The sequence below is a fragment of the Agelaius tricolor genome, unplaced genomic scaffold, assembly GCF_023055355.1.
Source record: "Agelaius tricolor isolate 1412-34295 unplaced genomic scaffold, bAgeTri1.0.p SCAF_2, whole genome shotgun sequence".
NCBI lineage: Eukaryota > Metazoa > Chordata > Aves > Passeriformes > Icteridae > Agelaius > Agelaius tricolor.
In genome coordinates this window covers 16,506,768-16,533,971 of record NW_027269262.1, presented here as the reverse complement: position 1 = coordinate 16,533,971, position 27,204 = coordinate 16,506,768, and the positions used below count along the sequence as shown (strand labels likewise).

Sequence of the window (27,204 nt, the reverse complement as noted above, 5' to 3'; positions counted from 1 at the left end):
TCTATGATACTGTGGTTCTATGACTTGTTTTACACAACACTCCAATCTCAAATTGCACTTTCAATTCTAAGCTAAAAGGTTTGGGCCTACTGCTTTGACAACTTTAACTTTTAGGCTTTTATTTAGGTTGGTTTTTCAAAAAAAATGTACAAAAGGGACTCTATGTAGAAATATATATATTATATATACATATATATATATATATATATATATATATATATGCACAATCTTATTTACATCTGTACGTACATCCTGACTCTTGAATCAGCATTCCTATGACTGAAATTCGGAACTACAGAATATCTGTTTCTAGAATGGACTGGTCTGGATTTGTTCTATTCCACTTGAAGAAAAATTGCAAAACTACTTTTATTAATTCAAATTCAAATGCTAAAAATTCCCATTCCAGTGGTTTTTATATTCCTAAATGACAACTAAATGTCAACTAAACAGAGGAAAGAGTAACTCGGATCCTTTCATTTGTCTTCATGTTTGAAGCCAAAGGATATTGTTTGCTGTTTATATCCTTTTTCTTAAGGAAAAATACACAAATTCTTCTTCAAAGTAAAACTCACCTTTTCTTGTGTCTTTTATGGACACTCCCCCAGCTTAAAGTACATTATGGTACTTTTCCTGTCATCCTCCTCATCGAATATAAACTTTTCATAGACTTAGTATTTCTCAGGCAGTGCCAAAGCACTGGATCATATTCACTTCTCTTTTATTCATGACTCTCCATTGACTCTAATAAAGTTGGACTAAGTGATAATATTAAACATGAACATCATTATTTTTCTTATCTATTCCCATAGAGTTCCTTTCTTACAAATATATTTCAAATTAAAAATGAAATGAAATTAAAAAAATGCTGGTGATCTGCCAGCATTTTTCTTTCAGTGATTATCAGCAAAGTAAATTTTGAATGAAATGGATTGCCCTGTTTTCCATATATCTTTAAAAGAAGCGTTCTAGGGCTCCTCACATTACACATGGTAGTGTATTTGTTCCTTTCTCATGCTTACAAAATATTATTTTATTATTATTATAAAATATTTTATAAGTATGTTATAAATTATTTTATCTTATAAAATAAATAAAAATAGTATTTATTCTGTCATGTTTATAAAATAAATTCTAGTTCTGTTATACTTCTTTTACAGCTCTCAGAGATATTAGCTTCTGGGAATTATTTTGTGAAGATGCATATTAATCACAATATTATTTTATATTATTTTCTCTTAACAATGCCATCATTCACAACTGATTTTGCAAACCATTACAGTAAATCATGAAAAGTAAATAACTCTTGAAAATTTTTCTGTTAGTTGTTTCCCATAGCCTAGGGATTTTATGTTTACTTATCTTATGAGAGAAACTGTCTCTGCTGTAAAAAAGGGAAGCACTTAGGTAATCATGATAACTTCTGATGAATGTGTGCTAGTGAATACTATCTATCACTTTATTTATTTGAACAAAACTCAGAGAATTATTTTCCTGTTATCCTGTATTCTCACATCTACTGTAACTCCACACTTTTACTTTTCATTTCAGCAGTTATAAATAGTTGTTTTTACCCATAAAGGCAAATAAAATAGTAATATTCTAAATATATTATAATATATAATATAAAAATTTCCATATTAAAATAAAGAAGCAAACAAACAAACAAACAACCTACCAACAAGAACTATCAATACTGATAAAAAAGAAGGGAAAAAAATTGTAAAATCATATTTTTTCATCATTTTAATGTATTGATTGATTTATATACTTACACACTTATAGTTGTTTCTGTCTAAAGGTACAAAAAGTTTTGGTAAATTAGACCTTAAAATAAAAAGATGATGCTCTTTATGCAAGTGATAATGTCAGGTGTGACAAAACTATGTGGTAACTGATGAGACAGCCATACATGCTGCATTTCTTGATGGTCCCGGTGGGCTCAAAGACTAAAGAGTAGCTTATAGCATGGAAAAAGGATTAAAAAGTGGATAAAGATGAAACAAATTAATAAAAGCAGAAACCAATTATTTATGGTACATTGCTAGCAACAGAAATTGCTCCATGGAATTCAGAGCAGCTAGAGGCAAGTGTCTCAAATAATAAATTACTTATAAGTTCCCAATCAGCTCAAATCTTTTTGTATTTTACATAAGGAGTTTTTACCTACCAACTCCAGACATCTCCGGAATACTGGCGGTGTACATGTCCTTGGTGAATTTTGGTTCATTGTCATTGATATCGTGGATTTTAATGATAAATTCAGACTCTGGCTCCACTTGTCTTCCAGTTTTTCTGTCTATAGCCTTGGCACGTAGCACGTACAGGGACTTTTCTTCTCTGTCCAATTTCTTTGCAGCATGAATATCTCCTGTATTTTCATCTATAATGAACAGACTGCCAGCCCCATCTCCCGTTAATATGTATTTTAAATTTCCATCTCCTTTATCTTGGTCAGTGTGTAGCTTCAGAGAGGTAGAAAAGAAGAATTTTATAAATATATATATTGTTACTACAGATCAAATAATGCAGCACATATGAATAAGTCTGTACAATCATGACTATAATTGGGGTCAGTAGTGGTTATCTTCTGTCAGTCTGTTAGAAAAATTGAAAATTTTAGGCTCAGTCATACACAAAAAATAGCTGCAAATAAACCCATAAGGACAGAGGAGGATGTAGAGGATGTTGAAATACTATTTAAAATAACAAATTTATAACAAAATTGTATTTCTTTTAACAGTCTGACCAGAAACTACCAGAATTCTACTTTTAGAAAATGACAGGGACTGTAAAACTCCCAAATTTCTACTTGTAAAATAATTCTTGCCTTGTATTTACTGGTTGTTGGTAAGGCAATCAGTTACCTTGAAACAAAATAGAAAAAAAGAGTTTTAAGTATTAGAGATTGTGAACTTCCCCAAATCACCTACAAATGTTCTGATTTAAGTAACTTATGTTTCTAGTTGTATTGGTTTTTTATTTTATTTTTTTTAAGGAACCTCTTACCTCTGTTGATTACTTCCTTCTTTCTTGTTGTCTCCACACAGAAGAAATAATTTTCAAGAACACTAGGAGGTAAATGTTCAAAGCATAGAGAGGGCTTTAACAATCCTTTTCCTACTCAACCTCTTTGTCAGAGTTCAAAACTCTGTCCCTATGAACTTACAGGCACTGATTGATTTGCCATACAACACCATTATGAAAAAGTACATACCATGAAAAAGTATGTAAAACCAAAATCAAAACAAGACATTGAAGCTGACCCAGGCACTAAAAATTCTCACATAATGCTCTTCTTCAGGAGTCTATTCCTCTTATTTCATTTACATGGCCACATAGTTCATTTTTATGAGCTTCTGCAGTAAATTTTCCTTATGTAAATCCTTTCAGTCACATCTGGCCACAAATTGGTGACTTGAGTGCTTCTCAAGAATGGACAGAGAGAATCTTATCTTGGCATGTTTTCTACTTCTCTGAATAGAAAAATGTAGTATATCAACAACCTGAGAAAATCTTGTTCAGTATCAATAATGGTGTTAGAGTCACTAGAACAATGAGTTTATTTTTGCCATATCTTGCCTTGTTTCTGTATTCCTGTCAGTGTTTACCTCCATGTTTCATAGCTGAACCATTGAACATTTTTATTATTCTACCTGTATGAAGAATCATTGCAATAGATTTTTTCCAAATGATTCACTTTAATTTTTCCTTTTCTTTTAATAATGTATCATAACACTAGTCACCAAATATTATCTGATTACTGGTTTGGTCTTCCAGAGATAAGACTGGATGAGATAACCATCCATAGTAGGTCATCTCATAGTAAGTTTTAGTGCCTACTGTTTTCAGTGTCTACTGTAATAAATTCCTGTGAAAATTATTAAGGATTTCATGGTCATCTGCTAAAAAGAGGTTCTGTACATGTAAAGGCGCAGATGAATAGCAGGCTCTAAACATAAATATTACGAGCTTGCCAGCCTCATTTTGACTGCTCGTATGAACAACTCTTCTGGTCTTCAAGCAGGGTCTACAACCTTTTGAAAGGGACAATAATAAGCAAATGGTGGGAGCAGAGATTTTCTCTATGCCAACAAATGGTTCCAATAAAAAACCATATCTGTCCATTGCCATTCCTTTACCCATCTTCCTAACAATATACACTCCCTCCAGAGATTAGGTTCATTTATTTTATCCAGATGTTCAACCTATCTACAAAGAGGTCAGATAACTCAAACTTTGATAAGTATTTTAAGCTTCCTACTTGTCTCAAGTTTCTACCAAATGATAAACAGAATTTTCAAGCATGATAAAGTTTTGACTAGAATGTGATTTCCTAGAAATGAAGAGTTCTACTACCTATTGACAATTTACTATTAGGAAGTACTAAAAGTATGTTTGCAAGCTGTTGTTTGTCCTAAATGTGACAATTTCTAATTCCTATGTATGTTTTGTTTTGCTCTTCATATTAGAGGAATCTCCATTTATTTGTGAAGCAATTTTGCAACATCATAACTTGTGAGAAAGAAAAGAGACCATTTTCTTATATAAGAATAAATAAAGTAAAATATTATCTAGCATCCTATAAAAATAAAATACTAGTTGTGTAAAACAGAGCAATCAAGCCATCTTCTTACTATTTTGAATTATATAAATACAAAATATACTTTCAACTTCTGAAACAGAGTAACTTCAAATAAAATTGTGAAGGTTTATGCAAAATTATTATACTGATATATATTTGTAGAGACACTGCAATGTAATTTTGACTAATCTATTCTTTTTCTTGATGAATAGTAATCTTCTATGAACTGCTTAAATATTTTGAATTTGTAATATAAAATACAGTTCCAACTTTTCAAATGCTAATTATTCTACTTAAAATTGATAGAAAATGGCCTGCAGTAAATCACATGCAAAAATGTGATGTGTTATAACAATCATGCCTTTTTATTGACTAAAACCAAGGAACAAGAACATAAGAATTTTCTAATTCCTGTTTCCAGTTTCAGTAAATAAATTTGCATACAAAATAGTTTGTGGAATTTTTTTCATTCATAAGCTGTTTAGGTTTGTGAAAGAGGCTCAGATGTTAAAACTGGAAAAATAATATTAATATATATGATCTGAAGTAATCCTTGACTGCTGTCATTTCCTTCTACCTTTTACAGATTCAGCAGGTCTGGGAATGACCACCATTCACAGAAAGCAAAGCATCATTCCTGTTATTTATTCTACATGACCTTTCTCTAATTGGATTGGGGTAGGTTAGAAAGCAAAAACTTCACATGGGTGGAGCACAAACTTTTCAAACCTTTCCTTTCTAATATCACAAATTAATCATTCTGCAAGTCAGAAACATGAAACACTTTTATAAATGCAAAAAACCCCATAACCAACACCCCCCCTCCCCCCAAATCAAACCTACCAAGAGAAATCCAAATAAACCTTGCTCAAAAATCCCAAACAAATGCAGATAATACATTAGATTCTTAATATGTATATATAGTACATATTGACCGCTGATAACAAAAGCCACCCCCATTAATTAATTTGAGACATGTTGGAATGAAGACATAACCCAGATACACTGTTGAGAATCTGGATTTCTTATTATTCCTTTGCTCACATTTCTCTCTTTGTACTCTTCTATGTGACTGGCTAAAAAATTCTCAACAAAAATTTTCCTGTGGATCATCAGACACAAAGATATTATTAATGATTAGGAGAATGACAATCATCTATTTTTAATGATGTATATCTTATAAATATGGGCACATTTACAAATAGTCTCACAATACTTTTTTTTTTATTTTATTTTTTTACCTAGATAAAGCGTGCTTCTCAAATTAAGCTATCTGTCCAGTTTTGGACAGTACTAAATTTTTATGTGATGGGATAATTGAAATCTTGATATTCTCAAAAATCTTGACATAATTTTATGTGGATCACTGTTATTCTATTTTTCAATGAAAAAATGAGTAAGCAAGCAGAGATTATCTCAGAGTTCTGAAGCATAATTCTATTTTCCCAAAATCAAGTACCTTGCTCCACTAGTTTACACTTCATCCTTATTTAGTACTCAATATTTATCAAAAAAGGTGTTTATGACACATAACTTCTTGGTTTTAGGCAGTATTTTATTTGACTAGGCATTCTTAGTATGTCTGAGGCTAATTTATGACTTCTCTCAAAAGTGCTGTTATGCACAGTAGACAAGATATCAGTATTCTTTGAAGTGAAAATGTATCTCAAATTGTTAAGTTCAGGAATTGGTATGGAATGTCAAAAAAAAATATAGAGTAAGAAAAAAAAAGGAATATTACCTTAGAAAAGACTTCCTTAAAGGTCCCTGTTTCCTATTAATTCTGTTTTAATTTACTAAATTTCCAGTAAACTGCATTTGATCTCCTCTTAACTGTTTGTAATAGACAGTAACTCTTTTCAAGTTAGGCAGACATATAATCAATGGAAGAGGAGAGAATCAATGGACACGGTTAACAAATTATATAGTGATATGAATGCATTTACTGCATTGAGAAGAAAGAAATCACCAGACTTCATTTAGATTTCATTTTATTTGCAGTTTTCTTCTGTACAACTATTGTAGCAGAAGAAAAGGAGGAAAAAACAAGCAATAAGAGCTACTTATTACTAGTGATGGTTATGAATAAATACAGTGAAAACACTTATTTGTTTGCTTAAATTCAGAAAAGAGGTATAATCTCCTTTGTGGAAAGGGGAGAGGGGAAATTAGAGACGAAGACACATTGGGAGAGGACAGACCCATGTTTATGTTGCGGTAGGCACTCTGCTAATGCTTACAAATTAGGAGGTTTACAGTGCGCCTCTGTATCTTGGCTCAGAAAAAGATCTATTACTACAGATCTCTTACCTCCACTGTCTCCACCCATACAGTTGTCTCCTGCAGAGGAATCCTGATGTCCTGTGGTGTATTTGCCTGAAAATACTTTCTAGTAGGAGTGAACAATTTTCTTTCCTTACCTTTAAAGTGAAGAAAATACACTGGAGGGTTGTTGTAGGCAAACAAACTTTTTGGTGGCATTAAATTGGTATATCTGCATATTTTAGAGAGACAAAGACCAGGCTAATTTCCACATTGTCCTGGTGAAACTACTACCAGAACACAATGAAACTACTAACAGAACACAAATTAACATCCTCTTTTAAGGATATGTTGATGAATCTGGATTGCATGGCACAGCAAAGTTATAATAGAGATGTGCATGGGAGGCTGAAAAGGTGCAGTTTTAAAGTCAGAAATAGTGTAAAGGCAGGACGAAGTTTCAGATGTTTCATAAGCCATAAGCATTATATCAATAGCTCTATAGCTAGAAAGTGTTGGGGTTTGGTTGTATGTGCCCAGACCTCCTGGATCTGGGAAATGTGTAGAGAAAGAATAATAGACTGTACATGGAATGAAGTATCAACCTGAATTATGTTTGTAACTGTCAGATTTCTTATGATTCTTTGAAATATCCTTATATCTGTTTAAATTTTAAAACACTAAGTACTATAGCAAGCAATGGAAAGGGACATGGAAGCATAAGCTATTCAGGTGTGTCCAAAGTGACCCTTTCTAAAACTAGAGAAAAATTAGGAAATTTTCTCCATTTGTAGGATTCTTCAAAAATCTTTTAATCACAGTTTTTAGCTAAAGCTCCTGGCCTGAGGGGAAAAACATGCTAAGTAAAGGAAAATGTGTGTATGTTTCTTCTACAAAGCCATGTGTCTATTTACATCAAATTTCTATTCATATATGGTGATGATACGATGCTATTTATTCTAAAACTGTGAAACAGAAAGAAATTGAGTTTTCCAAGTTATACCAGTATGTATTAAAACACAAATTGATTTGAGCCCGGGAATTTGACTGTAATTATCGTTCTTAGCTTGCTCCAATTAAAGAAGGTTGTGTATACAGAGGCGGGAAAGAAGACAGCATTTGTGAAAGAGGATAATTATTACCTGAAACAAAATAATTTAATTCTAAATTCTAATAAAAAAATGAAAGTGGTGCACCTGAAATAAGGGCTGGTATCATCTCAGCCAAACCTAAAATCTCACACACAATGTATTGAGTGCTAGTGACAGGCAGGATATTAACTAGTGCCCCTACTGTATATATATTTAAACCTAAGTGAGGTCTACAGCAGTTACGATACAGCATCAACAGCAGCTCAGCCAATATTCTCTTTCATTAGCATTTTAAGTAATTAAAAACTCTAAAGACATCTTAATAGATGCAGTAGTTCTTCAGTGTGGATTGAAGTAGCAGTACATGCATTGCTTTAATTTCCTATTTATGTGTGTTTAATCAAAAGTTTTATGTATGCGCTAAATGGCAATGTATTTACCTGACTTGAATTTGTGACATCAGCACAAACTTCTTAATTAAACAACCAGACTCTGTGTGTGATGGTAACCTAAGTGACTGTATATTAAACAAGGCAAATGACATTTACTTTCCTTATCTTCTGCTTTCCAGCATCTGGTTCTTGTGTTCAGCTGTCTATTGTTAGTAATTCTCTAGAGAATGATATTGCAAAAAACACCGCTGACATCAGCTGAAGGTTCTGATTTTTACTAAATACTTAAAGGTAAATCTTGTTTCAATTCAGGAAGAGTTCAGTAGAATTCTTAGCAGTCTTTTGGTTAGACTGACACAAACGCAAAATGGGGAATTCCACGTATGTATTCTGCACACATAGGAAGGAATCCTGAAAATCAGAGCTGTATCCTCATGCACCTCCGTACCGTTCTTATCTTCTGTATCTCCTGTGCCCTTTATAAGTTGTAGTCAAACCCGCAAAAATGTTTGCATCCTTACTTCTGCACAAAGAACTGGATTTCAGAGCACATAATTTTTTTCTCTCTACTTTCCAAATCAACACCTGAGTTATAGGTTTTCAGACTGATGAAAAGAGCCAACTTCTTTTGTTATTATTTATGGCTTACCAGACACAGACATTTGTCTGTTCCATAACATAAGACACAGATTTACAGGAGGTGACTTCAGTCATCAATTGTGTCCACAGGTCAGAAATTATGACATCATAACACCAAGCACTGCCACTTTAATCAATCCTTAGAAAAGGTGTTAAATCCATCATTATTTTAAAGGTTTCACAATAGCAGAGGATATCTTTCTCATGGATTTTTCTTTCACCAGAAACTCCTGAGTGAAATCTGTCTGGGTGCATGACTTTCCTTGCTGTTTTAGAGGCACTCAAAATGTTCTTTGGTTCCAAAAGATGTGCACAGAGATTGGCAGGAATAAAAGCTCTGACCTAGAAGCAACATGAGTTTGTCGTATGGATGGATTATCCCCTACCCTCTGCAGAACTAATTGCTCTGAGCTCAGCTCTATACTAATAAGCTTATAAGAAATACTCTAATAGGGGAGACCAATGGTTTTTTAGCCAAGTACTTTATCTCAGAGGCAGCAGGAGGTGCTGGTTTAAGAGAGTAGTCATTCTGACCACTGTATTTTTTGATTATGTTAGTGTCCCTGCCTCCCTGACCCCAGAATTTAGAACTTTTAGATTATAATATCTTTTAGATTATAATATAAAAAATAATAATTTCTTTTAGATTATAATACCAATAATAGCATTTGGTTTCATGATTTGTTCTCTTCTATTTTCTTTTGGGAATCTGATGCCCTTTAACTTGTCTGGTTATTCATTGCCCTAACTTTGAACAAGGACTGTATTGACTCAATATACTGAGTGTTTAAGTGTTTCCAGGAATGAGGTCATCCACAACAACCTCAAGAATATATCAGTAACAGGAATATTTGAACATTTTGTCATTTCTGATCATAATTTCATGTGCATATATATATATATTTATAGACAGTTGTGCACTGATCAAGACTGCATGGTTTTTAGGAAGTCATAGAGTATAATGGAATAGTAGGATATTGAGATGTAAGCTAATATGATCAGAGTCTTTTTTGGCCTTAAATATGTAAACAGACTTCCAGGATTTCAGCACCAAGCAAACAAAACCAAACTATAGGCCTGCTGACTGGAATTTTTTTTAAGCTGCTGGATATGTAGTTTCCAGAAATACTCAAAATATATTATTTACTCTCCTTAAAACATACTTGTTTTTACACAAATTCATTTCAAATCTGAAAAGTTATTATGCTGAGTTTCATGCTTATTGATTCGGAACGACCTCTACCACAAAGATTAATTCTAAAATGATATATTTTTCCTAACATCCTGCTTTGCAAACTAGTAAAAAAATATTTTGTGGACACTGTGCACACCTCCAAGAAGAAATAAATTCATTCTTCAATAGTAATTTCAGAATTTCATTGTTATGTGGTGCTACATTAAATGTCTTAAATGTTTATCTAAAAACAAATTTTCAGATGAACAGTACTGGAAAGAAGACAAGGTCATTGTTGAAATTATCACTAAGGTCCTTTATTACTGATTGTTTGTTGACAATGTTGATTAAAAAAAAGAAAAAAAGAAAAACACAGACTGAAGTTGATTTCAATTAACTGTTTATAATTACAAATTTACTAAAGTTAATTTTAATTAACTGTTTATAATTATAGCTGTTTTAAATTATACTGTTTCTCTGTTCTGCTGACTGTCTTGAAAATGTAAATTGTCATACCAACTCACGAGTAGTCAGTGAAAGTATCCTGTAGAACTATCCATGTCATACCTTCATCAGTGTGAGTGCAATTCCCCTGCCCAATGTCTGCTCCAAGACAAGCATATGCCCAACCCCTGGAAAAATCTGGGAGAGTCTCAAAAGTAGGTATATCAAAGAAAAAGGTTTTAATCAGGACAGGACATAATAAGAACCAAGCCTTGAATCTGTGTTAGGATAAGGTAGCTTCCTAGGGGAAGCTATTTTTTCAAGAAGAGTATCATGAAAACCATTAGTTAAGAAAAAATTTTTCATCTATTTTTTTCTTTTTCTTATTTGTTCACTCATTTTGCATTTATTTAAATTTGCATTACTTACTTATATAGTTTTTTTAAATCTTCTTTCAAAATTTGAAAACTTGCTCAGTGAGGGTAAAGACAAGGCAGTGGCTGGAATGGTTATCAACACTCCTTAATGTCTTCCATGGCACAACAGAAACTGATGAGTGTAACTGCATTTGGAGGGTGCCTGAGATGGACTTCAGATTCTGCATAAACCACAGGCTGATTGTACCTGTCTGATCAAACATGAAGATTGTGGCTTAGAGGGGAGCCAGGACAAGGCTCCCTGGGGCTTCAGATGAAAACTCCATGAGAGAGAAGTAGTGCCTAGAGAAATCAAAGTGTAAGGCCCAAACCAAGCCTAAAGCCCTGTACACCAACAGTGTTGCTTCATGTTTAATTTAATAGCTGAATCTGCCAACTGGTCAGATGAAATGAGATTAAGAAGGAGAAATTAGACAGTGCAGGAGATATTTAGGAAGGATTTAAAAAATAAAAGTTTTTTAATGCAAATATTAATGAAAAAGAAAAAACACCAGGAAGTGCATAAGGGAATAGTTATATTATTAGTTCAAGAGCAAGAATTGTCAAAGCATTTGCATGTGGTTAAGGCAGATAAAATTCTGAATGCATTGATGGTAATGTTCTAATAACTTTATGAAAAAATTTTGTAGGGAGAGAACTGGAGAATTTAACGATGACTGTCTCTATTCTTTTCTGAAATCTATTTTTGTCTAAGGAAATTCTCTGTCCTTTGGAGAAGGTCACAGCACACATAATAAAACTGATTGTTTTGCTAATTATCCTGCATCTTCAACTGGAGTCAAATGTTGACCATGATCTTGTTAATCATGTGAAAATAGATTTTAAGATAGAAATTGAGATTTTGTTATTAATAAAATAAGGGAACAGATGTGCTTTTTTTCAAATTGTTTTCACTCTTGATGAATGCTCTCCTTTCTGTCTTGATTTCTCCAAATAGATAAGCCTTGCCAGTCTGTGAAATTGTCCCTATTCCATACTGCATCAAACTGTTGTCATTGACCTGTTCTGTGACCTCAAATCACTGCTCCAGCAACTTTGTTGCAGTTCTCTCCTCCTCAGAAGAGATGTTTTGTCAGTGCCTGTCTCACCATAGGTGATGTTCATTTAATGTAAAATACTTTGATAAATTCCATTGAATTATACTTATGAATGTGGAAATTATTAATCCTAGAATCACGATTTTAACATTTGACTTATCTTTTTCTCTTTTATTCACGTCAAAGAGGTCAATGTAAATTTTTTCTTTATCCTGAAGATAAACCAGTGATTTACATGGATATACACATACACATATATTTTCATAATTTTTAGGACAATAAAAGGACTTTGAATTATGGGAGAGAGGGGGGTTGTTTCTTCTTTTTCTTTTGCACAACATGGAGTTAGACCAGATTTAGCCACCGGAACTACAAAGAAAATTAATTGCAGTATCTATAATAAGATGAAAACAGAATGGATGATTCCTGTTTCCCTCCGTATTTTGGAGGCACTGAAGAATTTCTTCTTCTATAGATTCATATTTTTCCCTTCACTTCGTGCCTTTCTGTATGTGATTCTAAATTTTTCATATGGAGTCTGTGGCAATCAAACCGTGGCCTCTTCCATTCCATAATTACTAGCCTTTTCAGAGATTAATGTATTTGCGTGTTATGTGAAATTTAGAATTAAAAAATAACTCAACACACTTATATGATTTATTTTGCTTTCTTGCAACAACCTTCCTTCCATTTCCTTCAGTGATGATGGATACAGAAATATTTGTTTCCATGCCAAATTCCTCTTTAAATTCATTTTATTGTCCACACCAATTGTTTATATCTAATTTATATAGGTTTAAAATTAAAGACAAATGTTTATTTCTTTTAGTCACTTGTTTTGCGCAGAACATACAGTCTTTTTTTTCCTTTTTTTTTTAAATTATTGTTTTACAGGGACATTAATCTCACCCTTTTAAATGCAAATAATGTAATGGTAGAGAGAAAGGGAAAGCAAATACTTTTAGTATTTTATTTTTCATTTCTTAATTTGTTCTTATCAGTCAGCTACCTGTTGTATACAAACATTTAATGCTCTGTTACCTCCGGGTATTTGACAGGGTTCATTCATCAGAAATGCTTATTAAAAAGAAAAATATGTTTACTTCCACAATCCCTGTAAGACTCAGCTATCAGAAGAGCACCATTTTAAAGGTGACATCAGAACTTACAAAATTTTATCAGTGTGATATATTAGTGTTTAATTCCACTTTAACTTCATAGAAGTTGTAAACCAGAACTTTTTATAAGAACCAAATTTATTCTCAATATTTGGAAATTTAGTTTAATTCAGCTCTTAATCAGTAATATGTAGTAACAGCTACAATTTCAAAGGTCAAAAATGGCTACAGGTGGTGATAGCAAATACAAATTTTAAGTTGGATTAATTTTATGAATGCTTGAGTAGAAGTATAACAGTATCCCATTTAGTATCTGTTGTGGTCATTGTTATGCTTTAGGAAAAGTTAAAGCAATCAATTATATCAAAAATTCAGGCACTGTTTCCCAAGTAGGTAGATAGTAAATATTTGGTTCTGTATTGTTCTCCTTTTCATAGTGTACCCTGATGTACCATTCAGCCCAATACTTCATAGCTATTGTCATTCTATTCCAGAGCTTTTTTTTTTTTTTGTAATATTGTGTGGGAACAACTCATACACAGACATGTTCTGAGGAAAAGCTTCATTAGAGAATTGTTGGCAATTACAATTTACAGATGGAAAAAATAAAATTTATATTAAAAAAAATTTAGTCAAATTTTATTAATAATTATTTCCAGCACTACCAATTATTTGTTTTATGGCAGGATATGGGACAAAAATTCCTTCTTGTACCTGAATAAACCATTCTAACAACCTCTTTGAGATTCTGGCAAGAGCTTTACAACTAAAGTAAGGGATAATTGATGCCATTTCTCTTTAAGTTCCTCCTATGGAAATGGAGAATAGGTAACAAAGCTTCTTTTCAGTTAAATGATTCAAATAATATTATCACCCTGGTTGTCATTTCCTTGCTTTCAAAATTTGAAAAAACTGCTATAGTGGCTTCCATCTGAAAGGGCATACTTGTGTCTGAAATGTGAAGAAAGACAGAGAGGAATTTGTGACTTCTGAAATGTTCATGGAGGTTGTAATGCTTTCTTGTTAATTTTACTACATTCTGTTATGTAAAAAGAGAAAAGAGGGATTTGAGCAGTGTTTCTTGACCCTAGGTTGATGTAAGAGTGAGCAGAAGTTTGCGCAGTGTGTTTGTGCTGTTACAGCAATACATACAGCAATGATCAGACCATGGTTATGTATTTCCAAAACTGATAAGAGTACACAGGTTCCTTTTTGATTGATACCCAGCATAGTGGTTAATTGGCCAATTACATGGACTAGACAAACATTTTTTTTTTCCAGTTCCAGAAGACTGAAATGTGTGGTGATTCCGGCAATACACAGTATTTGATGTATCGGGCACACATAGGAAGAACACGCTGTTCTTGGCAGATGCTTGTTGACAGCTTCTCTATTTGTTGTCAAGATGACTATTCATAACCCTCTCCCTGACAGACAAGACATTGCACAATACCATCCTCTGATGCTGCCAAATCGACCTTTTTAGGTAGTCACATACTGTTTTGCTCTGATGGCTTTTGTACTCTATCACTGGGCTGGCAGGTACCAGTAAACCACAATGTAGTCAAAGCACTTTCTCTCTCCAGAACCATTCCCATAATGTAATCAAGGGAATAAATAAGCAACCTAATGAAAAATATCTCACAAAACATGTTTTCCTCAGCCTCCCACCTTTTCATGCCCAATAAATGATTGCCTGACAATAAATAATGATAGGTCTGCAGATTGCCACTGGTCTAATCTTCTTTTCCCAGGCTTAATGCTACAAGATTAAGAAATACTAGCCAAGGAAGCTTTAATAAGATAGAGCTATTCTACGGATAACAATTACCTATTGTGCCAAGTTCCTGAGCCAGATAGATCTTCAAGCTAGACCTTGTTAGGCCTTTTCACATATAGAGCAAGAGACATTTAAGCTCAGAAAAACCATTTTTATTAAAATGAAAATTATGTTTTAACTGGCAGCTGGAAATTACCACTGCAGACAGAAGACAACTCCATTCTCCATGCCCACCGTGTCTTTAAAATAGGTGGTTTTACTTCAAGCCTTGCTTTTTTATTAGTTTGTCAACATGCTCAATTCCAGCGAACTCCACAGGGGAGGCTGCCCCATTCCTGCTGTCTGGTCCCACCCCTTTAGTGCTCTGAGCACACTCAGGACATCCACAGGGAAGGGTAGCTGTGACTAAGCCAAGAACAAACATTGAGGAGAACTATAAAGTAGACTCCATGCCATTGCTGCTAGGTTGGGTATTGGGTGAACATAACTTTTTCCACACTTGAGAGAAGCATAGAGGAAGAGAGGGAAAAGAATTGGAGAAATATTGCTGGTTTTGCCTATGTTGAATTGTCATGAATTGACTTTAACTTTAAAAGCAGCTTAGTAATTTTTTAGAAGACCTGCATTTTTGCTATGGGTGAACTTTTCAGTTAGTGTTGCTAAATTTTCAAAAATTACATTGAAAACTCCCCTTTTCCATTAAGTATCCACTAAGGTACATATTTTGTAGCTTCCTGTTTTATTATTTTTAAATTGAAAATCATTGCAGTCTGGATGTTCTGTCCCCAGAGGGGAGAAGAAGGGACAAGGAAATGGAAAAAACAAGGGAAAGAAGAAAGGGGAAATTTGCCATGAAAGCTTTGAGGATTTCCTCATTTCTTATATTTATGGGGTTTTTTTTTGTTTTTGGTGGGTTGTTTTGGTTTTTTTTTGGTTTTTGTTTGTTTGTTTGTTTTATTTACATTTTTCTCAAAAAAAGTTTAGCTGATTCAGCCGTTTAACTTGAAAAACACACACAGAATCCTTGAGAACAGAACAGCCAGGGCCCTAAAGAGAAACACAGACTTCAGCTTCTGGGTAGTATCATTGTCACCATTCTGGCATGTGGTTTTTTTTTGGTTTGTCATGAAAACCTCCAGTATCAATACAATGCTGTCTCTCTGAGAGCTCTTTACCTAGTACTTAACTGTATTGACGGTATTTAACATCAAAAAACTTTTTCCTGATGATAAGTGTAAATCAACTTTATGACAATATGAACCCAACTTCTCACCCTGAACATGACAAGAACTTCAGATTGTTTTTTTTAACAGCCTTTTATGTAGCTGAAGAAACAGAAGCTGTCAGATCTCATGACAGCTGCTCTATCTGTACCAAACAATGCCAACTCACTCTTGTTATTCATGTCTTTGAAGCCTCTGATCATTGCAGTTGTTTTCAAAAATAATTCTTTATTTTATGTGAAATATGATCAAATTTGACAGCAAAATTCTAGCTTAGACCCATTCTTGCAATGCAACATGCAAGATATTTCCTATTTAAACAGTTTATACTTGGGTTATGCATGATGTGATTAGATCTCTAATCACTATTAGTGATCTCTGTCACTGTTTTTCAAACTTCAATCAAAAATGTGTTGTCAGAAATTCCTGCTGCCCTTTCTAGAAAAACAGAGTCCCATTGTGTTTGGAAGATGTAACATTTGTCTTTCATCATTTTCTTCCCTGGCCCTCCAGCCTTCTTTTTAAAATAATAAAATTTATTGAAGACTTTCTTTTTTATTGTTGTTTGACAAAAATAAATTTTACCTCCAGCAATTTTTTAATAAGGTTTATGTTGAAAGCCTCCAGAAAATAAATAATTTTTAAACAAGTAAAACTATGGCTCTGTATGGGTGTTCGCAATTAATTTATGAATGTGTCTAAGACAGGGACATCTTGTGGCAATTTTAAAATTTTTTTCCCCTTCCGTTTGTCTGCTTCAATTTTAGCTTCATTTTGGTGGTTCGTCTGCCTAGGATATGGCTGCTTGAAACTAGATCAAATATTTATTGAAAAATGTGCTAACTGAAGAATGCAGTGTAAGTGGAGATAATTTATTAATTTCCAAATCAAAGAAGTTTTCTCTTTTGTATTTTTTAAATATTGGTTAGACTGTTTTTCTTATTTCTTTGGTATTTACTGTATTTTTTTTTCCCTTTTCTATTTTGATATATCATTATTTCCTTATATTTACTCAAATACAAGGAAAAACTTGAGGTCTGAGAAAGGAAAGACAAGAGGACACCCTACTAATTTTTCATATTTTATTCAATCTTAAAATATTGGTTTTACTTTAGGAACAAAGATTCTAATGAAAATATGGTATTATGCCTTCTTCAAAAGTGATTTATAAGGTGGCTTTGGGATACAATACACACTAGATGGAATATATTAAAGATATGATGAAAACTTCCCCCGGTTGAATTATATCTTTAAGTGATAGAAACGTATGATTTTTTAAATGATTCTGTGGGGGTTTTTGTAGTTTTTTTTGGTTTGTTTTTTTTTTTTTTTTTTTAATTTACCATAGTGCTAAGTTTAAAGATATCAAAAAACATTCTGTTTCTAGTTGCATTGATTGATGGCCTGATTGCAATAGTTTTACAGGGAGGACAAATGGACAGTAGCTATAACAAAGTAGAGAGCACACTTGAAACACTGAAAGCATTGTGCATCTTTATATGCTCTCATCCTTACAGGTCACTCTTAAACTGTCTCTGTAGAGGGAAAGTAGCAAATGCTATAAAGAAATCCTTATGGAAAAAATTCATAAATTGATTTAGGTTGCAAGTAAAAAAGTAACTTCTCTCTCTCACTACAAATGCAAGATAAAAATAAAAATTCAGTACACAAAGAAAATAGTATTAGGTAATCAGTAAAAACTGCTGTGGAAGAGAACATTATGCTTCAGGATGGAGCAACTGAGGTTATTGCTGGTTTGGGCACTGCAGTGTTGCCAAGAGCCAGCTTTTTTGGGTCACCCCTGTGGGCCATAAGCTTCTTCCTCCCAGCTGCTCAGAGCTGAGGTTAAGTATGGCCAAGGCCTCAGCAACATGTTTGGAGGACATGAATAAATGAGGATAAGACTAACGAAGAAAGTGCTTTACTGCTCTCAGGTCTCCAACTTCTCTGCTGCTTTTCATATTAAGAGTGAGCTTACTCTGGACTGGTAGGTCTACCAAAGGCAGAGAGCAAAGTAATGTGAAATAATATTTCCAGCCATTAAGATATTTACAGTCTATATTTACAAGAAAATACTATCAAATTCCATTAATTAATAAGGAAAAAAACCTCAAAACTGTTCGGTACAAAGGGACATTTGAGTGAATATTTTTTAAAAATAACCAAGTCTGGTGAGGTTGGCAATTCAGTGATACCTCTTTTCCTGTTTTTAAGTTAAATTTTTATTAAGTAAATAATTATTTATGGAGTTTAATTGAGTTCTTTTGGTTTTGTCTCTCTCTTTTAAGAGAGACTGCTATGTCATACAACCTTACTTGCAGATGTCTGAATATTTATAAATGTAGATTACAAGAAAGAAATGGCTGCATTTAAATATATGTTGTACCCTGCCCTTCCAAAAACCAAACCAAACACCTCCACTCCCTCACAAAAAAAAAAAAAAAAAAAAACAAAACACCAAAACAGAAAACTATCCTTTCACTATTTTTCTTTTCACTTTTTACATCTTGTTAAGACACACAAACAAATGTCATGAAACAAATTACTTGGTTTAACTGATGATAGAATAGAGATAATTCTTGAGTTTTGATCCAATTTAAATGCTGCTTATGAGATGCAGAACCTAGTTAATTTGTTTTTAGAGAAGTTGTTAAACAGGAGTTTACTCATAAGCAGTTAATATTGAGCACTGATGTTTATTTTTTTATTTTGTATTTCCTCCTTTATTATGAGAAAGAAAAGTTGCAGGTGGTGTGAAAAAAAAAATTATTCTTGTTTGTTTCTTCTTTTTAAAATTCTGGGATATGGCAGGTGTTGGGTTGTAATGTTTATGATTGCTTCTGACATATACTGCATGGTACTTCACCCATTATCTGTCCATCAAGATTAGCAGCCTTTTATTAACAAGGTGCCTGTTTGATACAGCGAGAGGAGAGCTTCAATGTAGAGAAAAGTAATTGGGTGACTTAAAGGAAGGAAAATCTCATCTCTTGAAATCATTTCAATATACTGTTGCAAAAACATAAAGGACCATGTTTTCCAAAATGGCTCATGATTTTGATCAGGTCTATTTATTCTTGTCTAGGGATATTTCATAAGGAGTGGAGTTAAAGGTATTTGGCATTTTGCACAAGTGATGTCCATTCAGTGGGTATCAGTTATGTCATTTAGAAATGGAGACATATAAAATCAATATTATGTTTGGAAAACAAAACTAATTTTTCCTTGAAGGGTATTTAGTTAGAGCCTTCTGTGCAAGTTTTTTCCTTACCAGCATTTTAATACTTCCTGAACTGCTTGTCCATTTTTAAGATAATTATGTCTTTGGATAGGTTGTTAGGAAGTGAGTAGATCTGGTCAATTTTTCTCATAAAAGATCAGTGTTTTGACTTTCAGGTTCTGCAAGGGGCTTAAAGTTAGTAGCAGCTAAGAGGCTGGATCTATGGCCCCTCCCATGCAAAAGAAAAAGAGATTCCCAGATATGACATACAGTCAGGTGTTTATTTTCTCAAGACCTTATTTTATAACAAAAAAACCTATCAGGTTGTTTTTCTTCCTTCAAAACGAAAATAATTTCACAAATTTAACTGTCAATACTATATTGTAATCCACTTTTTCTGTGAATTCTTAGTAGGCAGAATCAGGTTTTACAGTTTCTCTCACTACATCCTCTGAAATTTCCTCCTACTAATAATCGGATTTAGACATGCATCTCACTAGGCAACTGACATTTTGAAAGAACGTAGCTATTTTTATATTTTAGAATTTATTTTTTGTTCTTGTCTAATTTTTTAAATGGGATTCTCTACTGCTTACCTTGCATATGTCTGACTGAATATTTCATTTGCAAACTCTCTAGAGCAAAGTTTATCTCCCTATGCATTTTATAAACAATGTATTTAATGCATTCACCTGGGTTTGAGACATGAATCCTGAGTTTGCAGAAGGAAAGAAAGATGTGAGGAGGGCATACTGTAAATTGTCTGGATTTACCTTGACACCCATCACATTCACAAGGCAATTATTCTGCATGTATCCCCCATCCTTGAAGGGTGGGTGCAAGCAATCCAACTATAAAAATTAATAATTTTTTTAATATTATGGCTATGATCCCCTAGATGTTTATTTTATGATAAAGTTTCTTAATTCAGTTTATTTAAATTTTAGAACCAGATTTGTTATTCTACCCCAGAAACCCGTCCGCCTGTGCATATCCATATTAAAGAGGGGATAGATAAGAAAGAATGCTTGCTATGAACTAGTCCCCATGGGTTGGAATAAAAGTGGTCTTACTTCACACACACTAGTTTGCTAATTACCATCACATTGAAGAGGAGAATACTAAACCTGAGATTTAAGCCTTTCTCAGAATAATTTTGTTCAATGAAGTTGTTGGGGTGCTTTTTATTTCTTTAAAAAATCCTTCTTGTTGTAGCAGTTCCCTCTTGGTGCTGTATGTCACATGTACCTACAATAATATGAACTAGCTAAAAATGGATTTACGCAGTTATATATAGGGTTTTTTTTATTATTTTTGAGGAAAGAACTGGGATCATTTCACCATGGTATAAACTGTTATAAAATCAATGAAAACACATGGAGTTCATCAGTTCAATGCAATTCCTCTTTGGAACACAGAATAATATTTGGGGTAATTTTCACCTGTTTAGTTAATCAATGATGCTGACCTGTCTCAGGGGTCTTTCTGTAATATTTTGTAGTAAAGGGTAAAAAATATCAACAAGTAGTTTGAGTTAAAAGAAGTGAAACATCTGAGATCCATCTGCTCTACAGCCCTCTGGTTTTTCTTCCTGGACTTAGGTCTATGGTAATAAGGTCCAATAATTTTTTGTTAGTTTAGAACAAGTAAGATGCAATCCTACCTTACTCTGATAAGTTTGCATCTGTTGCAATATAACACATAAGCATTCCTTTTGTGAAACAGGGATGGTGGTGATGGTCTTGATGCAAGCTTAATTTATTTGAGTGTTAAAGTATTTTGAGGTCATTCATCTATATTCAGTGGGACTGAAATTGGAAGCAGCTCTAATGTTTGACATTCGCTTCTCCTTTATGACAGATTTCTACTAAAATATCAGTCTATTTCTATCAGTCTAGATAGATTTACAGATATGGAGTTTGAATTATTGTGCACCTTTTTGTATGTTTTCTTCCAAGTCTACTCAATATTCAATAATACTTGTAAACACGTTGTTTTTAGAAGTATCTCTGTGAAATTAGTTCATCCTTTATTGGAGACCCTTTTGCCTACAACAAAACTTTTACACACTGATAAACAGATCTAGCAATTGTATTATTTGCTTTTGTCTTATTTCTGCCACTTCACGTTAGATTAATTTAATAGAAAACAGAATTGTACAGGTGTTGGCATGAACAAGGTAAGAATCAAGTTTTTAGTTACAAGGGCTGACTTCTTTGACATTTGTTTCTTAATATAGGGAGATGATTTTCATGGTTTCCAGATGATCATGTCTCCCACAACCAGAGATATTAGCTAATGTTCAAAAATATTTGGGAGCTTTTATCTACAAATGTCCAAATCAGTTTAGTAGCTAGGCACCTGAAAATGAGAGTTACCTGATAATAAGAGCTAGTGACAGCATTGTGGATGAATGACAGAAACGGAATTGGACATTTATTTATTTAAGCCATTAAGATAAACATTTCCTTAATTTTAAGTTACTCTGAGTGTATTCTAGATCTCTGATATTCTAGATCTTGATAAAGATGACTTGGTTATACTAGACCATAAGTCAGATCTGTGGATGGTGAGACACCAGAGGGCTAAATATCTAGAAATTTTTGAGTGTCATGTTATCAGAAAAGGTAGGACTGGAGACAACAGGAATTCAGGGATGCCATTGTTGACGACATCTGACAGAGATAGATCTCAAAGAATGTAAAACCCTACAATTCATTAATAAAATTTTTTGTTTATTTCAGAAATCACAAACCCCAGATGTTTTTTTCCCTCAAACCCCTACTTGGAATCATGGAGAGACAGTAATTCTATTGTAACAGAACTGTATATTTCACTTGAGAAAGTATACAGCCCAGCACTCTGGTAAAAAGCCACAAGGTAGATGAATGAAATCATAACTTTTATATTTTCTTATCGAATATTTATCCTTAACAGTTGAGAAAGTTATAAAACTTGAATGGGCATATGTAATAAGAAACTGGAACATTTTAGTCTGAACAGTTTCCCTTCTTTTTTTACTTAACTTCGTTGTGTCTCTCACACCTTTGAACAATCATGGAACCTCAGGTGATCTGTGGTGTGCTTTGACATAACGAGAAATTGGGACCACTGCTGTACAAAAAGCAAAACAGCTGTGGAGAAGGAGTGAAAGTACCAAGGGTGTTAGATGCAACACCTTTAAAGAATCCTTTAAACACAAGGCTTACCTTGCCCACGTACTGAGTATCTGGACCTGTGTATTCCTCCAGCAAGAAAAATTGATTCCACATCCAACCACGCTTGGTGCGGTGCAGTGTTTTTCCATCATTCTCTGGCAATCCTGTTATCCTTTCACTGTGTGAGTGCTTGTTAGTCCTTTTTTGGGATGGTGTCATATGAACCACATAAAACACAGAGCTCCAAAGCAAAACTGTCAGAAAGGAGTGAGTCCTCATCATTTCCAGAGACGCTGTTAGCCTCCACTCCTCTAATAATTCACCAGAACAAATTTTTCAAATGTTATATTCCTTTTGTAAGAAAAACCTAGGGGACAGAGAAAAGTGTTTGTATAAGTTGCAATAACTCTTTTCCCTAAGGAAACAGGAACACAGTCTAGTGATCCCAACAATAACCCATGGGAATGACAAATAACCATGAAAATTACTCAGAGAGTTTTAAGTCAAGTTCTTTAATGTCTTTTTTCATCTCATACTAGTTCACTCACACAGTACATAGACATTAATTTAAAACACAAGCTGAGTAAAATACTTTCTCTGAAAGCTTTAGCTACCAGCAGCATCCTGACACAAGGAAAGAGCCCAAATAAGAAATCTTCCAACCTAATCTCTTCCAGCTCAGCCTGATGCTATCTTCCCTTAGTATCTCTTCAGAACTGGCTGCAAATCTAAATTCTCTGTTACTTTGTGATTAATACATCCCATTCTTCCCCTTTGCTAGCCCCCAATTGTCCAGATGATCTTCTATTTCTGCAGAAAGGAAGTCATAAAATGAAATTTGTCAAGTATTATTGATGCCCTCCACAGATTCTTTAAACAAGAACAAAAAGTACTTGTTAGACAACTGTGGGTTCATAGGAATCCTGCTGGGGTTAATATAACTCTGTATTTGGAAAAGCATTCTCCATTTGGAATGTAATTCATTTTTCCCTGAATCGGTCTGAATGAATGGGAATTTTCATTATATAGAACCGTACTGTAATTGGTATTTTTCTGAAAATTATTCTGATATTTTCTGTGAGGCTTGTAAGCAATATTTATTAAACAAAATCAATCTCATACTCTTTATCTGGCAGTGCAACTGAAGTGCCTGATATCCCTGTGTTTTCCATAAACTTTTTCACATTAATTCTACTTTTGCTTAAGGATATCTTTAGCTGAGTTGTCATTGTATATTACAGAAATCATAAAAAAACAATTCAAAAGCAAAAGTACATTTTCTTTGAGAGTCCTGGTCCATTAACAGTGATAGTAGTGTGAGGCCACAACACTCAGATATTTTGAAATTTATAAAAAAGCATACAAAATTATCCCCCTTTCTTCTGCAACCCAACATTACCAACGACTATTTTCACTCTGTTGTTTATTTGTTTGGGATTTTTATAGAAGATGGGAAGGTATTCTTTTCTGTACAAAAGTGCATTTTGGAAATAAAATGCTTTTTGTGAAAATTTTTAGTCAGTTGAGAACCAAGACTATTTAATGGAAAACATTTATTGAATTGTACTCTAAAGGCCCTAATGATTAAATTACTGGAATTGTGCCCTTGTGTGAAATTGTCTTAAAATGATGATATTCGGCATGGACTCAGTGTCTTAACCAGCAATTCTGAAGGAGGATCAAAGTATAAGCATTTTAGTAACTTCAAAAAGAGTTTTAGCTGAGCAAGAAATGAAGGCTGGGAATATTTATCACTTTCTAAGATCATGTTAGAAAACAAAAAGAAAGCTACTTAATAGGTGTCATATTTATGCAGAAGATCATGTATATCATGCAGGAAAAGTTGTTTTCTTTTGCTTTTTATTTTAATTGAAGAATCAAAGCACTAAGTAAATTAATTTGCATAAAATCATGAAGGTACATAGATCTTAGCATACATTCATGAATGTGTTTTATTTGAATTCCGGTTTTCTCCCTTGTAATGCTCAGTATGTTACTGCTGCAGGCAGAGGGGCAAAGTGCAACTCTTCTGTGGTTATTTAACACCAGTAAATTTTGACATTAACTGAAGAACATGTTTAGTACATGATGATCTTGTCTTGTGATTGAAATATACTGGATACAGATCAAAAGAAAAAAAACCCTGAAGTCAGCTAATCTTCCATCCATGTTTAAGTTTGATGCCTTGAATTCCTTGTATAATACTAGACTGAAGTAGGTTTTATCACTGAATAAAGCTATTTATTAATGTAGAGCATAAGACATCATTTTTTCTATTTCAAATCCTTTCCACTACATCATCTGAGGCAGAGTGAAGGGCCTCTTGATGCTTTGTAAATTAGATCCTGCTTAAGGTACTGCAGAATGAAAGTAGGCAGCAACAGGAACCTTTGGAAATACTGTATTCAGAAATCAGACTATCAACTTTGTCCAGTGACTCTTCCTGAGTCTCTGTCATGGTTTGACACTGGCACAATGCCAGTGCCCCCATGAAGATACCCTCTCCCTGGTAGCTGCTGTGAGATGTGACCAGGAATAAGCAAAGCAGGCTCCTACTTAGGGAAGAAAGAAAACAAAACTTTATTAACTACACTACAACTACAGATAAAAAGGAACACACACACACAGGGAAAATGAAAACCTTACAAATACATTTCCTCCTCCCCCCACCAAATTTCCAACACAATACATCTATTCCTCAAATCACCAACTCTCAGTCCAGAACCACCCTTCAGGCAATCAATCCTCAGTTCATCAAGAGGAGAGGAGTCCTTCTTGTACCATGGGCTTCCCCTGGAAACACAGCTGAAGCCTCGTGTGTTTCCGTGTCACTCGTGGCACTGCCCGGAGAACATCTGCCGTAGTGACTTCTTCCTTTCATGTCCAGTGCTCTCACCACTGAACATGGACCAGAGCTGCTTCTAGGGGTGTCTTTTTTAAGGATGCTTTGTCCTGTTCCAAAAAAGGCACAGTCTCTCCTTTGGGACACCTGTCCCCACAGTCTCTCCTTTGGGACACCTGTCCCCCCCATATTTTTTCACCCCCTGGGGCCGAGGGGCACCAACACTGAACCCTCTTGGTTCTGTGGCCATTGCCTCCCCCTAGAATGCAGTCTCTGTATCACAAGGAACATGGTTCTGTCCATGGCTATACAAAAAGAGTCCAGCAAAAGCCACTCCATCATCTCTTCCCACTAGGATTCTTCTCTACTCTTCTACTATCTCTCACTCACCCAGACCTCTCTCACACTTGCACATTTCCTTCCTCATCTTCCACTCTATCTTCCAGGAGAGGTCAATGATCTGTAAAGTTCTCATTCTCCGAAAAGGGGTTAAAAGCTCCTACAAGTGGCCGGCTGAACCCCCCCTTCTTCTCCGTCCCAGCCGTGCTGCCGGCACAGGCCCATGTTTATCCAGTCTCAAGGTTACAGTCCCAGGCAGCGGCTCTCTCTCTCTCTCTCTCTCTCTCTCTCTCTCTCTCTCTCTCTGTGTCTCTCAGGGGGGGCTGCCCGATGGCTCCCGGTGTCTCTCTCTCTCTCTCTCTCTCTCTTCCACCCTTCCACCCCCGGGCTCAGGCCTACCTCTCCCGGCCACATGGCTTTTCCCCTCCCCCTGCCCAGCCAGCAGCTGGGCCGGGGCAGAGACCCGAACTCTTTCCCGCCGGAAACCCAAAAGGACCCTCCCAGGGGAGAGCTCTGCTTTTAACCCCGTGTTCTCAGAGGTGAATCCATGTCCCAATGGCCAGGTTAAATGCCAATATTAAAGTCTGAATATCCACTGGCCCAAACACAGCATCCCAAAAAACACATTTCCTGTCAAACCACCACAGTCTCTTTTCACTTCTGGAGATATTCTTGCTTGATGTGTCCTCAAATAGTGCTCTTTCATTTGCTCTTGCATTTGGACTGTAGCTCAAGAATCCTCTTCTGTACATTGTGAATGATTATATTCAAAAATTCATATTAATCAAATGTTGGATTTGATTACTTTTGACTTAATATGAACTATGTGTTGTAATGTAACTATTCTGATAAAGATTGTGTTTTTATATACTTAAGGTCATGACTGATTTATTTCTCTAATTGGTTGGGTCCTACCATCTTTTCTGCAGTAAGACATAACCAGCCATAAACTAAGCAAAAATTCCTAAAAATAACATGCACATTTGGTGAAATTTCAATGCATAGTTGAATCAAAAAAATTATTAAAAATACTAAAAGTGTTCTTCTAAAACCTCTAAGTCTTGAAAGACTGCTGTGAAAAAGAAGTTATTAAAAAATGCCAAAGAGTTCAAATTTTTGCTTCAAAATATCCTTAATTCAAAACCTAGACAAATCTAACACTCAGATGATTTAGTCTACTTTGATTTTACATTTTTTTTGTAACAGAGAAGGGTGGGTGACATCAATATATTTTCATTTGTCCTTCTAAAGATGTATGATTGCATGTTCAGTCTGGTGATAATTTAAAATGTAAATAAAATTTCAAGTGCTTAATTTTTGTTATTTCAAAACTGCACATTTTTAATTTCCTGAAATTGCCCTCATTCCTTTCTGTCCAAAGACTATTTGCCCTACTCATTTAAATGCAGGAGGGGTTTATGCTACTCTTTTCTTTGTACTCAGAGAAATACTTCAAGGTTGTC

The 27,204-nt window shown here is 34.3% G+C and overlaps 1 protein-coding gene across 3 annotated transcripts in view; it reads right to left on the bottom strand.

The window, feature by feature from the left end:
* The window catches only part of CDH9 (cadherin 9), a 99,840-nt gene that overhangs the window by 45,470 nt on the left and 27,166 nt on the right, over positions 1-27,204 (bottom strand). For 2 of the 3 annotated variants that reach the window (XM_071453680.1, XM_071453670.1), the window contains exons 2-3: positions 22,612-22,927; positions 2,171-2,465 (exon numbers count right to left, since the gene is read on the bottom strand). In XM_071453680.1, the coding sequence (XP_071309781.1) occupies positions 2,171-2,465; positions 22,612-22,842 (526 nt within the window). In that variant the 5' untranslated portion in view covers positions 22,843-22,927. Of the gene's footprint in view, positions 1-2,170; positions 2,466-22,611; positions 22,928-27,204 lie in introns of those variants that run through there. The other variant, XM_071453689.1, reaches the window with a different exon arrangement.